The 18,971-nt window shown below is 43.0% G+C and overlaps 1 protein-coding gene across 1 annotated transcript in view; it reads right to left on the bottom strand.

Moving 5' to 3' along the window:
* The window catches only part of TRDN (triadin), a 427,364-nt gene that overhangs the window by 8,266 nt on the left and 400,127 nt on the right, over positions 1 to 18,971 (bottom strand). Inside the window, exons 44-46 of the mRNA XM_083174940.1 lie at positions 15,212 to 15,259; positions 13,656 to 13,721; positions 2,970 to 3,017 (exon numbers count right to left, since the gene is read on the bottom strand). Of these exons, the coding sequence (XP_083031066.1) occupies positions 2,970 to 3,017; positions 13,656 to 13,721; positions 15,212 to 15,259 (162 nt within the window). The remainder of the gene's footprint in view (positions 1 to 2,969; positions 3,018 to 13,655; positions 13,722 to 15,211; positions 15,260 to 18,971) is intronic.

Below are 18,971 nucleotides of genomic sequence, written 5' to 3'. Positions count from 1 at the left end.
AAAAAGGTAGAGAAAATGAAGGGTTATCGGGGTGCGCTATATTTGGTAACACCTAGCCAATTTAAGTAATGAACTATTATATTATCATGATACAACAATCACACTTTCATATAGCAGTCTTCTGTCAATTTCAGGAATAAGGCGTAGACTTTGATCAAGCAAGTAGTTCTTTATTAAAACCAATCCAATGCATTTAAATAAAACTACTTCATCAGGGGTGTGGTGAAACAAAGAGACCTTATAGTGAGATCTGTACAGCGGAGAGTGTTCTTTAAACAATTTTTTATAAAATCTATTAATGGTCATTGTAAAATACAAGATCTGACCTTATTGAATAGATCTCAAGGGGAGTGTAATCCTTATTACACCATAAAATAAGAGCTGTATTCATTTTTTTGAGAAGAATAAAGTCAATGATTTACAGAGCCAATTATGGTCATTTAAAAGTAGGAAACCTCCTTCTTGATTCATAAATGCAATAATCACCTTAAATAAAGAACCACCCATTGAAGTTCAACAGTGTGTTCACTTCACTGGGTGGTACTTTATTTAAGGTTATTATTGGGTTTATAACTTTATGGAATGGTGATTTTTGCACTCGACTTTATGGAATGAACAGGTAAATTTAAATATTAAACACACAGTATAAAAAACATTGTGAAATAATTTCAGAAGTAATATTGGCAACAAGCGTAATTTGGTATAGTCAGAGAGCTGAGTATGCTCTCCTCTCCCCTGTCATCTATCTCCATGTCCCGGCTCCCCTCTCATCTGTCCCCAAGTTCTGGCTCCCCTCTAACCTGGTGCACCCCTGGTGAGTATGGGTTTTTTTTTGCGGAGGAGGGGGTTCGGTCAGGAGAGGGAGTGGCTGTAACCGTGCCTCTCTGCTCACAGCCACCATCACAAGTCACTGGCAAAATGAGCCTACCGAAAAAATTGAGTTTTTTTATAAATCCTTGGCTGTGTTTTAATATGCTCATATGTAAAATTTCAAGATCTCTGCTTGTAAATTGTGGATTTGTATAGAAAGACAGAAGGACAAATGTTCACTTTTATCTATCTATCTATCTATCTATCTATATATATATATATATATATATATATATATATATATATATATAAGGCTCTTTGTGTCCGGCACTCTGGATAGGTAACAACAGCTCCTGGTGTCCTTGCCAAATGGATATGTGAACAGCGGGGAGACACTTAGCAGTGCCTAGGCCGGCACTCAGGAGACTTGCAATAGAAATAAAAACACTACACCTCAGTCGGTGTGGTCAACGTTTCTGAGGCTTTAATTAGCCTCTTTCGTCACTGCTAAGTGTCTCCCCGCTATATATATATATATATATATATATATATATATGCAATGGGGGAGGGTGTATTATAGTGCCAGGGTTTTATGGAATAAAAGAAGTAGTGTGTTAATTGTCTCTAGGATGACACTCCCTATGTTTAATAAAGGGTGTCCGCTCAGTCCTAAAAAAGTGGGTGGCCGATTCTCAAAAAACAAATAGTTACAGTAGGAATAAGACTATATTGGCAACCAATGGTGTCAGAATATAATATAGCAAGACTACCAAATTATAGATAATATAAAACAATTTAATCCAATGTATCATAAGAAAGCAACAGTTCCAAATAAAAGCATAAACGTGGCTAGAATGTTAAAACCACAAAAATGCGCTTTACATGTAAAAACAGGAATAAACATAAATTATAAAAACTTAAAGACTACAATATGTATAAAAGAGGAGGTAGCTTATCTTATTGAATGAAGTAGGTATCAGCAGTTTAGTCAACGCGTTTTGCCAATGTGACTTCATCAAAGGGTAGGGACATAACTGGCTAGGACTCATATTTATTCCCACACTGGGGTGAAGCAATTAGCTGCATCACTTCTGTTAGCAGAATACATGTTTCAAAGGGGCAGATGTATTAAGCTTTAACAATAGATAAATCCAAGGGTGATAAGGAGAGATAAACATCCAGGCAAATACCTGCTAACTGCCATGTTACAGCTTGTGTTTGAAAAAAAGTCAGTAAGGAGCTCATTGGCTGGACGTTTATCTCTCTTTACCACCCTTGCATTTATCTCTTGTTAAGGCTTAATACATCTGCCCCAAAGTGACATAAAAAACCACTATGGGTTCATATGTATAGCTTGGGGACATAACGGAGATAATTCCTATGAAACATAAAATCAAATAAAATCCTTCATTAAAACAATATAGTAGCAATGTGAAGTGTACAGTACTTCTGATCAGGCAGCATCACTTTAAAAGGACTATATTCTTATATGAGCACAACCATAAAGGTTCACATTGTAGGTTTTTTTTTTTTTTTTTTTTTTACTTCTGAACATCTTCGATATAGTTTATTGTGATCTAGTACATATTTCATCCATCTTAATTTTGGCCTTACTAACAGAAGCCCCTTTGAGAGTTGCATCTTTAAAATCAGCATTTTCCAGAAGGGCGTAGGAGAAAAGTATTTTAGGAGAAGCACATTGAAAAAATTATTTATTCATTTTCATTTAAAATATATATAAACTTTGAGTTACTGTATGTGATTAAAAGTAGGCAAATAGAAACAAAAAAAAAGATTTGAAAAGGCAGGATATTTTATGAACAAAGAGGGAATTTCAAAATAAGGTCGCTGCTGATATTTTAAGCATTATTTTTAGTTTTATTTCAAAGTTCAATCTAATTTCTGTTGTAAAAAGTCCTCAAATTCCACTTGTCCAAATATTGTAAGGTAAATATATTTATTTTACAATGAGGCTAACTCTTATGTAAATAAATTATATAATTTTCTGAATGAAAGGGTAGTTGATTGTAGAGTATCATGTAGAGGTCTGATTCACAGTGATTTACAGCTAAAGCTGTTATTACTATTCTTTTGATCAGAGATTATGCATACTATACCTGCTAATTAATGTATCAAAGATTCGTTTTGAACACACCTACCTTTTTCTATTTCTGGCTCTTCCTTTATAAGCTCTCTGTCTTCAATCTCTATTGACAATAAAGGCAATATACTACAGTAAATGTAATATTGTACAATACAGTTACAACTATAAAAAGAAAAGCTATTCTATATACAGTAGCAGTGGTTCTCAAACTGTTTGCTGTGGGTTATTTGGAGGGTTGGTGGTCAGTGGGAACCACTGTTACTGTATAAAGAATACAGGTCAGTTTTAAATATGAAATAAACTGAAAGTTGTTTTGTTCATTTACAATAACCAAAATAAAAGCCAACATCATTTCTACCATGTTTTAATGTTATATAATACTTTAATTTGAAAATAAATATAATTACTGCAATTAGAATAATGTAAAAAATATAGAAGGTTAATAACTGACATGATTTATATAATTGGATAAAACAGAGGGGCAACATATAATACAATGACCCTTATTCTGGTTTGCTCTGTAAGCTGTGAACATCCTTGCTTACCAAGCACCAGAGATGCCACCCACTGCCCATCCGAATCCTTGACCCCCATCACCACTGATTCTCCTCATTAACAAGCTATGGGATGTGTAATAAAAACACAGCCCCTCGCATGCCTTTGCTGCTGGAGAAATCATTCTTTGGTCACTGACCATTGAATGATTTCTCATGCCTTTGCAAATAGAAGCCAGTCTGAACTGACTTTTATTTGTGTGTGCCTGGCTGAAGACAGGGTAGTGTCAGATGTCCTGTGAAATTAGCCGCCCACCCCCAGCAGGCATCATCCTGCCCACATACCCATGGGAATGCCAAGTGTTTTCAGGGGCACATCCATAAAATGCTGGGTATTCCCATGGGTGATCCCCGCCACCGGCCAACCTCGTTCTGACAGCATTCTTGTGAATGGCTCGGTGACCATACGCATGTGCATTCCCCAAAACATCAGGATGGTGATGAATTAATTAATTCTTACAGCGAATAAGAAAAAACATTCTGTGCAATACTGGAGAACAAGGCTATGTAATTACCACTAGGGTAAGTACCAGACACTGCTTTGTGCTTGATTCAAATTTAACAGCAGGTCAGTTCCTTTAATACATAGAAAACAGAAAAAAGAGTGAAACTGCGCTTTGAGGAAGAAAGGACAACGAAATGGCTGCATAGGCATGCAGTGTATTAAACATGCTGAAGCTGGGTGTAGGCTTAGGGTAAGCATGTGACTCGGAGTGTCCAATAGGGGCATGGGGATTGGCAGCTTAGCTGGGTTAATATGAGCTGCAGTGGGAGGAGTCTCCCTCTCTTCTCAGAAAAATTTGAGGTGAGTGGTTGTGCTTGTTTTTCTGTGAGAATTCTGTGGTATTACTAGGGTTTTGTGAGGGGTTTTGAGGTATAGTTTGGAGAAGAGTGTGCTGTGGCTATTAGCTTGGGTTTGTGAGGTGTTTGAAGGGTAATTTTAAGTGATTTGTGCTGTACCTGTTGCCATGTCTAGGCCCGCTCCCCAGCGTCCCAGGCGCGCTGCGAGGCTGCCTGCTCATTTTGCGGCTGAAGTAGGTGAGGGCCCTGCCGGGAGTGAGGCTCCGGTGGGTGCGGAGTTAGCCGCTGCTGCCGCCTTGGGCCCTGCTCGCGGTCGGGCGGCGGTTGCTGGTCAGGGAAGGAGGACGGCGTCTGCTGTGCCGGCTGCGGGAGGGGCTGGGAGAGGTCGCGGCTCAGCCGCGTCACGCGGCGGGCGCAGCTACGTGAGAGGTGCCCGGCGTGGTGCTGGGGTCTCCGCTGTGGCCGGGGCTCTGGCTGGCGGTGTCGCAGGCGGGCGGCGGCCATTAGTCACGGAGGTGTCGCGTCAGCGCGGTGTAATGGCGGCTAGGCCGGGGTGTACAAGGGGGCGTGGCGGTGCTGGCAGCAGGGCTGCAGTGTCAGGAAGAGCTGGCGTTAGGCGAGGACAGACGCAGCCTGAGGTGATTCTACCAGCTGAGCCTGCTCCTGACCCTGAAACCCCTTTATATGGCTATAGGCCATCTTGGGAAAGACAAGAGCCGGAACCATCAAGGGATGAAAAAGAGTGAAACTGCGCTTTGAGGAAGAAAGGACAACGAAATGGCTGCATAGGCATGCAGTGTATTAAACATGCTGAAGCTGGGTGTAGGCTTAGGGTAAGCATGTGACTCGGAGTGTCCAATAGGGGCATGGGGATTGGCAGCTTAGCTGGGTTAATATGAGCTGCAGTGGGAGGAGTCTCCCTCTCTTCTCAGAAAAATTTGAGGTGAGTGGTTGTGCTTGTTTTTCTGTGAGAATTCTGTGGTATTACCTAGGGTTTTGTGAGGGGTTTTGAGGTATAGTTTGGAGAAGAGTGTGCTGTGGCTATTAGCTTGGGTTTGTGAGGTGTTTGAAGGGTAATTTTAAGTGATTTGTGCTGTACCTGTTGCCATGTCTAGGCCCGCTCCCCAGCGTCCCAGGCGCGCTGCGAGGCTGCCTGCTCATTTTGCGGCTGAAGTAGGTGAGGGCCCTGCCGGGAGTGAGGCTCCGGTGGGTGCGGAGTTAGCCGCTGCTGCCGCCTTGGGCCCTGCTCGCGGTCGGGCGGCGGTTGCTGGTCAGGGAAGGAGGACGGCGTCTGCTGTGCCGGCTGCAGGAGGGGCTGGGAGAGGTCGCGGCTCAGCCACGTCACGCGGCGGGCGCAGCTACGTGAGAGGTGCCCGGCGTGGTGCTGGGGTCTCCGCTGTGGCCGGGGCTCTGGCTGGCGGTGTCGCAGGCGGGCGGCGGCCATTAGTCGCGGAGGTGTCGCGTCAGCGCGGTGTAATGGCGGCTAGGCCGGGGTGTACAAGGGGGCGTGGCGGTGCTGGCAGCAGGGCTGCAGTGTCAGGAAGAGCTGGCGTTAGGCGAGGACAGACGCAGCCTGAGGTGATTCTACCAGCTGAGCCTGCTCCTGACCCTGAAACCCCTTTATATGGCTATAGGCCATCTTGGGAAAGACAAGAGCCGGAACCATCAAGGGATGGTAGAGCTGCGGGGGCAGCGGGTCGGGGTCAGGCAAGGGGAGAGCATCAACCCGCGGCAGCCACCACAGGGCTGATTCAGCTGCTGAGGCCTCTGGCGGGGGTGCATCCTCTGCCTCTTTTGACCCTGCCTTGTTCTCCGCGGCTTTGTCCTCAATGGCTGATGCCCTTGCTCCCTTACTGGAGGGCAGGCCCGAGGGAGAAAGGGGTGCAGGTAGCAGCGGGCAGGATGTGTTTGAGCCTATACCAGGCTGCTCTGAGTTTGTGAGGGCATTTGGTCGTGTGCATACTCCTGTAGTGGCTGAGGGTGAGAGTGGTTTTGTGGAGTCTGGACCTGGTCCGTCACGCAGTCAGCCCAAGCACAATAGGCGCTCGCGGTCCCCGAGGCCCCCTTCTTGTGTGCCCACAGGTGGTGATGCTACCGGTCGGAGACGAGGGAAGAAGGAAGTGACAGTCGACTTAGTGGACGCGGATGTCGACGACGATGATGATGATGATTATACATGGGAAGAGCAGGCTGGAACATCAGGTGATGGTTCATCAGATGACGAAGGGGGGTCAAATTCAGGCTCATCCTCTGGTGGCTCCCATTCCTCGTGCTACTCCTCCTCTTCCTCCTCTTCTTCCTCGGGGGGCTCTGATGAGGGTAGTGCAGCAAAAGCTCGTAAGAGGGCGGCTAAGTACGCTAAGAAGGAGGCTGGGAAGCGTAGAAAGGGCGACAAGTGCAAGCGCCTAGCTTCAATTTCCAGGAGGGAAAGGAAGCATAGGAATCTACCTAGTGTGGTGCACTGCGATTATACTGCAGTTCTCCGAGGCCTTCGGGAAAGCTGCCGGAAGAAAATCCAGAAGGGTGACTTTGTGAATTTATTTAGCTTGACAGACGAGGCCAAGAAAGCCCATAAGGCTGCAAAGGCGAAAGGGGGTGTTGGTTCTGAAGCTTTCAGATCCTATGATAATTGGTTATCCGGTTTTTGTGTCTTTGCGGCATGCTACTTAGAGGATAGGCCGGATGAGCATATGAATATTATTCGCTATATTCATATGGTACATGATATGTACAGAAGGTACGGTGGGGTTGCCTGGAGGAAGTATGATGAGCAGTTCAGGCGCAAGCAGGACTGCTTACACATAATAGATTTTGGTTGTAAAGATGTGGAGGTTTGGATGGAGGTTGCCAGGGTTCACTCTGAGGTGACAGATAGTGGTCGGCCTCCAGGGCATGCGGCACCCCCGAGCCATGCGCCTCAGAGGGCTATCATGGATAGCTCGGCAGCTAAGCGTTTTACACCGGGGGGTAGATCATTTGCTCCTGGGTCAACTCGAGGGAAGTGTTATGCATTTAATAATTCCTTCTGCAATATGGGTCAGCGTTGTCGCTACAAGCACATATGCATCACTTGCTCTGGCAGCCACCCTTCGTCTAGCTGCTTTCGAGGGGGCCGCCCCTCCAGAGGGGCGGGTCCCGCACCTACCAATAGGCCCCCCTCCTCAGGCTCTGCTCGCTAGGGCTGTAACACCGGTTTGTTTTAAGGCCCCCATGGCTTCAAAGTTATCCTGACAGGGAAACTGCAGTGTTTTTGTTAAAAGGTTTTTCTGAGGGTTTCAGTTTACCAGTTAGGGGGGAAGTTAAAGGGGGGGCGTTTAGGAATCTGCATGAAAGAGGTACACTTGGGTCGCATGGCTGGCCCCTTTTTGACACCTCCGATTGCTGACATGATCATTTCGCCTGTCGGTGTGGTGCCTAAAAAGGATCCGGGTAAGTTCAGGTTAATCCAACACCTATCCTATCCGGTTGGATTTTCAGTTAACGATGCCATTCCATTCAAATGCTGTTCGGTAACTTACCAGTCCTTTGATGATGCACTCGCGATGGTCCGGTCCTATGGTCCAGGAGCTCTTATGGCTAAAATTGACATTGAATCAGCATTCCGCCTTTTGCCTTTACATCCCAATGCTTTTAGGTACATGGGCTTCCGCATGGGGGACGAATACTTCATTGACAAATGTTTGCCGATGGGGTGTTCAGTTTCCTGTGCATTCTTTGAGAGGTTCAGTACCTTTTTGCATTGGTGCGTGGAGAGGTCCTCGGGTTTGAGCGGGATCGCTCATTATCTCGACGACTTCCTCTGCGTAGGACCTGCAGGCTCCGATCAGTGTGAGTGCATCTTGTTCAGCATACGGGGCATTTTTGCTAAATTTGGTGTGCCCATTGCAGAGGAAAAGACCGAGGGCCCCACTACCTGCCTGTCTTTCTTGGGGATCCAGATTGATACAGATGCAGGCTGTTGTCGTTTGCCTCCTGACAAAGTGGAGAAGCTGAAGGAGGCCATCGCGCAGTGCAAGGGGTCTCGCAAGGTGACATTGCGTCAGGCACAGTCCCTTCTGGGCCAGCTTAACTTTGCTTGCAGAGTTATACCAATGGGACGGCTGTTTTGTCGCAAGCTGGAGCGTTCCACTGCTGGAGTTAAAAGAGCTCACCATTTTGTGCGCCTGTCAACTGAGACCAAGCGTGACCTTGTCATTTGGTCCTCGTTTTTAGAGGATTTCAATGGCATTCGCATTTGGTTGGCTCCGGTGGTGGATAGCTCCAGGTTGCAACTCTTCACTGACGCTGCGGGTTCCACAGGCTTCGGGTGCTATCTAGATGGGAGATGGTGCGCAGAGGCTTGGCCTGATGATTGGTTGAGAGAAGGTCTTAACAGGGATATGCTGCTTCTTGAGCTTTTTCCGATCATGGTGGCAATCGAGATTTGGGGTCCCTGCTTGGCGAATCGCAGTGTACTTTTTTGGTGTGACAATTACAGCGTTGTCCACGCAATTAATAACCAGAAGGCTAAATCTATTCTGGTCTTGAGGGTCCTGGGGCAGCTGTCGCTACAGTGTTTGCGGTTCAACATCTTGTTTAAGGCGAGGCACGTTCCTGGCGTACAGAACGAGGTTGCGGATGCGCTTTCCCGGTTTCAGTGGGAACGTTTTCGTAGGCTAGTGCCAGGGTCTGATGCTTTCGGGGTTTCGTGCCCTCTTTATGTTTGGCAGGTCATCAGGCCGGAATGGAGGGGCTAGCGGAACTGTCGGTAGCGCCGGCTACGCTTAGGAAGTACCGCCAGGCTTGGTTGGAGTGGGAAGCTTTCTCCGGAGGGTCTGCGCAGCCAGGTAGGCGGAGGCAGAAACTTCTGCTATATTTTCTCTGGAAACTTTACAACTCAGGCAAATCCAGGGTGGTCGCAGTTAGTTATCTGGCAGGAATAGCCTTTTTCGCTCAGCTAAAAGGGCTCCCTGACTTTACCAAGGGCTTTTTGGTACGAAGAGCTACAGATGGCGCCGGGCTTGTCTTTGCTGGGGATGGCGGAGGACTCGCCACCCGCCATCCCCCGCCCCGCGCCATCTGTATGTCGGAAGGGGACGCGCGTGCACGAGGTGCACGCGCGTCCCGTTCCGACGGTGCTTTTGCCCGGGTCCCCGCCGGCTTCCCCGGGTCCCCGCCGGTCCACACCGCCCCCCCCGCAGCCCCCCGCAGCCCTGCCCGTCTCCCTGAAGCTGGAGACGGGCAGGACTGCACCCGCCGCGCCGCCTCGCCGCCCGGCTATTGAGACGCTCGTGCGTGGGAGACGCACGAGCGTCTCATTCAGCCAGAGCGCCAGATTGCTGGCGGATCGCCAGGGACACGGTCCTGGCGCTCCGCCAGCAATAATAAGGCCAGCTCCATCTGTATGAAAGGCTGGTTGCGTAGAGCCCCGGTGGCCCCAGATAGCAGGCGTCCCATTGATGCATCAATTCTCCCTTCCTTATTGGATAAAGTAGCTTGCCATGCTGAGTCCGCGTTCGAGACTCTGTTATTTCGTTTGGCCTTTTCAGTTGCATTTCATGGGGCCTTGAGAATACTTGAACTGGTTGCTCCTTCTAAGCATAGGGATTCCCAATTGCTGGCATCAGACATACGGATAGAGGGGCAGGCGCTTTGGTGCAGGATACGGCGCTCAAAAACAGATCAGTTAGCAAAGGGAAAGTGGGTGTCAATGCCTCCTATTTTGCCGGTATCTATCTGCCCTGTAGCTCTGGCAGGGCAATACGCGCTAGTGAGACCGGATTCGGATGGGTCGTGGCTGTTGCACTATGATGGGCTACCTTTGACCAGGTACCAATTTGGCTGGATGATGAGGCTTTGTTTGGAGAGCTTGGGCTTGGCACCGGGGGACTTTGGCACCCACTCCTTTAGAATAGACGCGGCAACATCAGCAGCTAGGGCAGGTTGGCCGGCTAGAGACATCAAAGCCTTGGGTAGATGGCACTCTGCGAGCTATAGAAAGTACATCCGTCCGCATCTCCTGCCCTGTTAGTCTGTGTGTGTTTGGTTTCCAGCTGTTTGGTTGTACTCCTATGTTACCCCAGCCCGCCTGTTTCCTACTCGGGGATTAGCTACGCTCTGTTGTTGGGCCAGCGTCCGGAGTTTTCACGCTTTTTTGCCTGAACTGACGGACTGAATTCGGTTTATTAATCTGTCTCCATTTAAGAGTCCCGCAGCAGGTTCAGACTTTTTTTCCTCCGGCCGAGTAATCCCTTTCTTTCCGATACCCTTCCACTACCCTTCCCTCCCTATGTGAGTTTCTTACCTATTGTGTCTAGGAGTGGCTTCAATTGCTATTGAAGCAGTGCTACCGCACCAAATTTGTGCACCAAACAATTTTTCTTTTGGCAGATCCTCCCTTAAAATGTTCATTCCTGTCTTTTAAAGAATCCATATTAATCCATCTTATCCATTTTTCCTTCAGGTGTGGGCATCGACAACATTAGGGTGTGGGTGGTAGGTCATTCATTTGTCTATTGGGCAGGTAGGCTAATGGAGTCAGGTGAAGGTCCGGTGGTGGTTGGCTGCCAGCGTCTGCGTTGGCTTGGAGTTAGAGGAATGTCCTGGCGCGAGCTAAGGGCTTTTCTTCTTATGAAGGTGAAGAACTTTGGCCTGCCAGAAGTGTTGGTACTTCATTTGGGCGGCAATGATCTGGGGAAGATGTCACAACTGGAGTTAAGGGCCTTGATCCTGGGAGATCTGGCCGCCATTAGGGCCGCATGGCCTACTTGCACCCTGATATGGTCATTCATAGTCCCCCGCCTGTGTTGGAGAGGTGCCAGGGACTGTCGTGCGATTGACGAAGCCAGGAAAAAGCTAAACACAGCTGTGGCTCGTTGGGTTCTACAGGCTGGTGGTGCTGTGGTGCCACATGAGAGGATTAGATTCAGGTTTCACCAGCTTTATAGGCCTGACGGGATACATCTTGTCAAGGCAGGTTTACGGATATTTGTGGAGGATCTGTTGATCGTGGTAGCTTCGGTTCAATAGTATGGTGGTGGGGCGGGGTCTCCGGGACCGGAGCCCCGCTTTGGCGGGAAAGAAAGGCAAGTTCATAGATTTTAGATTAGTTATTAAGTTTTGGTAGTTGCGGAATTGGCTTGTTTTTCGGTGCGCTCGCCTCTCGTTGGCTTAGGCCTTTCGCTGGATTACCCGCTCGTGGACTGCGAACCCACCCGGATGGGTGGGTAGTCAATGTTGTAGGTTGAGTGGATACCGTTTTCTGAGTTAGGCTGATTTACGCAAGTTAGTTTGGGGGGTGGAGCTTAATAAGTTTTAGCCATTCTTTCTGGCCACCATAAAATAACCATTAAAATAAATAAAACTTCAAAATTAATTTAAAGATTAAATAAACTCGGCTAACAATTTCTGCCAAACCCATGTCTCTGAGTATTTATTTTAGATAAGGTTATGTAGAAGTATAAGTACATCAATTTACATGCTAGAGGTCACACATCTGCTGATAGAATGTTTAGGACAACGAAATGGCTGCATAGGCATGTAGTGTATTAAACATGCTGAAGCTGGGTGTAGGCTTAGGGTAAGCATGTGACTCGGAGTGTCCAATAGGGGCATGGGGATTGGCAGCTTAGCTGGGTTAATATGAGCTGCAGTGGGAGGAGTCTCCCTCTCTTCTCAGAAAAATTTCCCGCCCTCCCTTCCCTAATTGTTTTTTTGTTTTTTGGGGGGTTGGGCTTGGTGATAATCACGTTAGCTGATTGGCGGGAAAGAACGGCAAGTTCATAGATTTTAGATTAGTTATTAAGTTTTGGTAGTTGCGGAATTGGCTTGTTTTTCGGTGCGCTCGCCTCTCGTTGGCTTAGGCCTTTCGCTGGATTACCCGCTCGGGGACTGCGAACCCACCCGGATGGGTGGGTAGTCAATGTTGTAGGTTGAGTGGATACCGTTTTCTGAGTTAGGCTGATTTACGCAAGTTAGTTTGGGGGGTGGAGCTTAATAAGTTTTAGCCATTCTTTCTGGCCACCATAAAATAACCATTAAAATAAATAAAACTTCAAAATTAATTTAAAGATTAAATAAACTCGGCTAACAATTTCTGCCAAACCCATGTCTCTGAGTATTTATTTTAGATAAGGTTATGTAGAAGTATAAGTACATCAATTTACATGCTAGAGGTCACACATCTGCTGATAGAATGTTTAGGACAACGAAATGGCTGCATAGGCATGTAGTGTATTAAACATGCTGAAGCTGGGTGTAGGCTTAGGGTAAGCATGTGACTCGGAGTGTCCAATAGGGGCATGGGGATTGGCAGCTTAGCTGGGTTAATATGAGCTGCAGTGGGAGGAGTCTCCCTCTCTTCTCAGAAAAATTTACCGCCCTCCCTTCCCTAATTGTTTTTTTGTTTTTTGGGGGGTTGGGCTTGGTGATAATCACGTTAGCTGATTGGCGGGAAAGAACGGCAAGTTCATAGATTTTAGATTAGTTATTAAGTTTTGGTAGTTGCGGAATTGGCTTGTTTTTCGGTGCGCTCGCCTCTCGTTGGCTTAGGCCTTTCGCTGGATTACCCGCTCGGGGACTGCGAACCCACCCGGATGGGTGGGTAGTCAATGTTGTAGGTTGAGTGGATACCGTTTTCTGAGTTAGGCTGATTTACGCAAGTTAGTTTGGGGGGTGGAGCTTAATAAGTTTTAGCCGTTCTTTCTGGCCACCATAAAATAACCATTAAAATAAATAAAACTTCAAAATTAGTTTAAAGATTAAATAAACTCAGCTAACAATTTCTGCTAAACCCATGTCTCCGAGTCTTTATTTTAGATAAGGTTATGTAGAAGTATAAGTACATCAATTTACATGCTAGAGGTCACACATCTGCTGATAGAATGTTTATTACCATATACAGCGTGTACAATAAATATAATTCCTAATGCAAAGACATACTAATTAAAAATACAATTTTTTTTTTACAAATAAAAATAGTGCAAGATCGGACCATGCATTATATGCACTTAATACAATGGAAGTGCACACCTCTTATCCTCATTCAAATTGAATCCTGTTCCTATTTGACTTTGGATGGTAATCTTAAAAAAGAGGCTTAAATGTTTTTTTATTGGAAGATTATTTGATTTAAACTTTAATTTTGATTAATGGTTTTAGAAGGCAATTAGTAAAGTTTCTCTTACTTAATAATGCTAATCATTTTCAAATATGTATGCAAATATTCCACATAGTAAAAGGCTAACACTGCTCCTCACCTCTATGAGAGGAATGCAAGTGCTAGAAGAACAATTAATCAGGACTGATATCCACCTAAAAATAGTATTTCCTTTTATCATTTCTTTAAAATAATAAAATATTAAGCAGAAAAAGTCACTCATGCTCGGCCTTAAGCTCTCCGTGGTTACCTTTAATTATTTCTGCTGGTTCTTGTTCAGGTTGCTTTACAGGTTCCTCTGCTGAAGATAATTTTTCTTATAGTGAGTGAAGGAGGAAAATATTACAAAATTACTAAATTATATTACTTAAACTATGTAAATATAAAGAAAAAAACTAATATAAAATGAAGGGTTCAGACACAGCTCCAAGTCTCTCCAAATTTAAATGCTGTCCAAAATTTATAATCATTGAAGTTAGAAAATTATCTGCTTGAGTCACATCCTTTTCCTTCGAAACGTCTTTCTCTAAAATATGCCTAAAGCCCTATAAAAGTACCATTTGAAGACAAATTCCTTTATTTATTGGGTATAAATATGCCGAATGTTGAGGCAAATGATTGGAAAATTTTATTTGAATCCTGTTTGCACTCATATAGATGAACTCCAAAAAAGTTATTTGAGAAATCAGATGTCTTAGCTGATTATATTTATGAAGAGGATTTTACCAAAACGTATATACCTGTTTTGCACTTTTTTTTCAATTTCATAAATTAAATGGAAAAACAAGATGGAAAATCACTAACTAGCACAGTTCAAGTGTTTAGGAGGTCTGGCTGTCCAAGATTTGATAGCATATCAAACTGCTTGCTTAGAAGTGCAAGTCATTGACTGGGCCAGTTGCTGAGATGGACCCACCTTCACTGTCGAAGTTACATGTTATATTTTTCAACATTGGGTGGTAAAACTTATGCCAATGCCTCAGCATCTCCATTGTATATATCCCAGTTTTCCAAAATGTATCTCGGAACACTTAGAGCACTGGATGTTTTTCTCTATGTCTGTTCTCACTCATTTCATACCCAACTTGAGGGTCTTCGTATAGCAATCTTGTAATATCATAACTATTGCAGATAATTTGTGTAATAACTTTATACTACTACTTTATATTACTTGTTCACAGCTCCGGACACAAAATTACTTGTCTCTAAGGGGACTCTTAAACTGGTTATGTATTAGCCATTGGATTATTACTATGCTCATACAGCTCTTTGAGAGCCCATCCCACTGCTCTTTTATCCAAAACATTATCTGGCATCTCAAAAGATGCTGTCTGTTTTTGGTATTCACTGTGCTTGGAAAACATGGCAAGACAATTGAAGTTGGATCTCCAAGTTACATTTTCTACTCAACAATGAGAATCACTATGTCTTATGGCACATGACTTATTTAATTTATATAATCATTTAGATATGCAATTGAATTTGTGACGTAGCAGGAAAAACATTGAATGGGATGTAATGGACAAGATTTTCATTATGGTGATCCTCAGTAGAAGTAAACAAAATGACTGACAGTTTGGCAGAATACTAATAAATTCAGTATTTCTGCTCTGTAGAAGAAGAACTATATATTAAATTGACAGAAGCTATACAATACAAATCTTTACAGTGACAACTAATGCCATATCGGTCAGTGGAATGAAGGTTTTATTATACAAATGAAGAGGTTATACATTTTTATGTTTACAATGTGTTTAGTATACTTGTATTTTCATGATTTAAAAGATGGATTATAATTCCACTTACCTTTTTCTATTTCATGTTCCTTCTTTATCAACTCTATATCTTCTATATCTATGGATAATAAAATGTATACATTCATTTTATAGCATGCATTACACAAAATAAAACCAAATTATGCCATTTTATTATAAAGAAGAGTCTTGAATATAAGGTAAACTAAATATTGTTTTGTCAAAAAATTTAAGTTTTGATAATCAAAATAAATTAAAAATGAACAATAAAACAAGTAAGTCTGATTGAACTGTATGAAACTAAATATTGAAAGTCATAAGATTATAATAACCCAGATATACATTAAACTTAAAAAGGTAAATTAAAATAAGTCTACGGTTTTAAGGAGTTGATCTCCAAAAATGCTTTACAATAAGTAGTATATTTTATTATGTATATGTATCAAAAATTATATTTAAAACTTTCATCTGATAAAAATATGTTTTGTGCTACAGCTTATGTTATTACTTAATATATGGATATCAATGACTTGCATATTTAATATATGATAGGTAATGTAGATATATATTTTTGACAGAATGCACATAGAAAAAATACTTAAATCCCTATACCATATGTGATTAAATCAGCGTAGCCTGCACTTCCTACACTTTCACGTCATGCCCTCAGAATATAGGACCTTATTCTAGATTACTCTTTCTGACAAAAACCTTCTTAGATGGAAAAAAACCATGTGCACTGCGGGTGGGGCAGATGTTACTTGTGCAGAGAGAATTAGATTGGGGTGGGGTTTTACTTCAAAGTGAGATCTATATTGCAGTGTAAAAATAAAGCAGCCAGTACCCTGCACAGAAACAAAATTACTCACCCAAATCTTATTCTCTCTGCACATTTTACATGGTTTTGTCCATCTAAGAAGGATTTTGTCAGAAAGAGTGAACTAGAATAAGGTCCATATATCTTTGGAGCATGTAGAGTGTATAAAAGAGCAGCATCCATCTGCAAAACAGATCTGTATACAACTATGACTCTTCCCTATAATGTAGAAATATTCAGGCTTTCCATATTATTTAAATTAGCTCAGTGACTCTGCTGGTATCAAATATTTCATTCAGAGTAAAATGTTAGTTCATTAAATGAGGTTTGAAATTAGTTTTGTAATCTAATAAATTCTAATTAACAACAATAGATAGAATATTTTTTTTAATTAAACTTGTCCTACCCTTTAGGCTGAACAAGAGCTATACTGTATGTACAGCCAGGGCTGTCTTTATCAGCATTAGGCCCTGGACAAAGCAATGCAATGGGACTGCTAAGCACACATTTTCAAGAACCATGTTAAACTATAATAGTCCCCTTCTGCAGTCCTGCACCATCTTTCCACACAGTAAATGGCTGTGAGCAATCTGATTTGCGAATTATTCCAGCCATCCAAAAATTAGCACAATGATTTCCATTCGCTGTCTGAATTGTGGGGTTCTGGGCAACTTCCCAGGTAGCCCTTGGTACATTTTATTGTTCCTGCAATTCCATCAAATATTTATATGAAAACCTTTAAAAAATATACTGACAAAAAACATGTGTTACCATCACATCACTTGTTTGTCATGGCAAAAATAAAGTAGTAATAGTTGCACACAAGATATCTTTAATACTTGTCCTTCTCAATTTATTTATAAATTGGTTAAAATAGAATAAGATTAGCGATGGATAACTTTACTTATTTCTTTTGGTTGACTTTCAGGTTTCTTTTCATATTATGTTAAATTAGATAAGTACTAATGGTCTGGGTAGACAATTACACATTGCCTTCTCTGGTGAGTAGCAACCTCAGAGCCTCCAAGACACATATGATAATCAGAGGCCATTACTAACAATTTCCTCTACAGTGCTATCACTAAAGACATACAACAGGGTTGAAACACCTGGGAGAAATCCCAAAAAAGACAAATATGGAGGCCAAACCTTTAATCAAAAAGGCATAAGTGCATCTATACCATGAGAAGATCCTGCACAGTACAGTATATTATGAATATAGTATACAATTAATAGTATATTAACTACAGAACTCAAGCACAGCATATTATATACTAATACACAGGATGCTATAGTATGAGGGACCTGCCATAGTACAGAAAATTGTATAACCTCAAGTACTTTGTACACACAATCAGAAATAATAAATCCTCGATTTGTTGGTGCCCTTCCATGGAAATAGAAGAAATTGTTTTTCACTTAATAACTTAAAAATGTGGCACAAGGAATTGGCATCCAACATTGTCTATTCCATGTTTAATAGAAATTACACTTTGCATTATATTTTTGATTCAACAGAATATTTAATATAATTAAATAAGGGAAATTGGCATGGGTGATATGATGCTACTCATAACCTTATTTTTTTGCATAATATTTACATGTATTCACTGCAATCAAATGCACTGAATGAGACTTCTGTACTTGTTAACAGGTTAACTGACTTGTTAACAGGTCAGGTCGTCTAGCCCACTTTTCCTTATTAAACTGCTCCTGCTACCTTCTCTGTAATGCATGTTTCAACTCTTACTGTACATTTTTTATTATAAACAGTTTCTTATATAGTGCATATGTATTCCGTAGCACTTTACATTCACATGTTTCCCTGCTCCAGTGGAGCTTACAATCTATATTCCCTGCCACATGTACATGCACACACACACACATTCTAGGGTTAATTTTTGTTAGAAGCTAATTAAACTATCTGTATATGTTTTGGATTGTGGGAGACAACCGGAGTACCCGGAGGAAAACCATACAAGCAGGGGTAGAATATACAAACTCTGCCCAGTAAGGTCCATAGTGGGGGTCGAATACATGACCCTTGAGGTTTTTGTCTGGAGTAAGGTAAATGGATTCAACTTCCTTGATATATTAGTTATTATTCATCCCATCTAGAATGCACCGTTAATATTTCATGTAACACAATGTCTAAACAGTAGGTCTACACAGAAAATCAATTATCTTCCATTCAAGGTTACATACTCCCATGGCATCCCACATTTGAGCCCATGTTTTACTGCTGGAGTGGATTTCGAGTCATTTCTGTCTTCACTTTTGACACTTCTAAAACTCATTCCTCTACTGCAGGCTAGGTCAAACTGTGGCTCTCCAGCTGTCATGAAAGACCCAGCATGCCCTTTTACAGATTTGTTATTAGGTAATACTAAAACTGTGGAAGTGCACGCTGGTATGTGTAGTTTCACAACAGTTAGACAGTTACATGTTGGTCATTCCTGGTCTAACATCTAACTTGGATTTCACTCTTCTCATTTTTATGCACAAATGTTTTACAAATGCTGTGCTCAGACTCAGTGAGGCAGTATATTTGAGAGGAATGAAATCTTTAGGTGATCTTCAGAGCTCTTGTAATGTTTTCACCCATTCATATTATTAACAATTACACAATTAGTTTATTTTATTCCCTAAGAATTGGGTACTGCATAGGGCTAAATTGCCAACTGAGTTGCTTTGCCTGAGAGAGGGAACTTTTCCAACACCAGACCAACTCTACACTGAGTGAAGATGAGTCTTTATACGCAAAGGGTCTCTACACCATACAGTGCGAGACACCCAGCATAATTTAGAAGCTCTATAAGGAGAAATGTACATTTTGTGTCTTGGAGCCCAATTCAGATCTGCATATATTCACTGCCTAGCGAGAAGGTAAACGCCACCCTGCCGAATGCACTCCCTCCAACCACCCAACTCAGCACATTATGATGTGAGCGAATGTGTACAATGCCTACAAATCTGCTCACATGCACCCACACAC

The sequence above is a fragment of the Crinia signifera genome, chromosome 3 (genome assembly GCF_055691185.1).
Source record: "Crinia signifera chromosome 3, ASM5569118v1, whole genome shotgun sequence".
Classification (NCBI taxonomy): Eukaryota; Metazoa; Chordata; class Amphibia; order Anura; family Myobatrachidae; genus Crinia; species Crinia signifera.
Note: the sequence above shows the minus strand (reverse complement) of the source record. Positions and strands in the feature narration are given on the sequence as shown.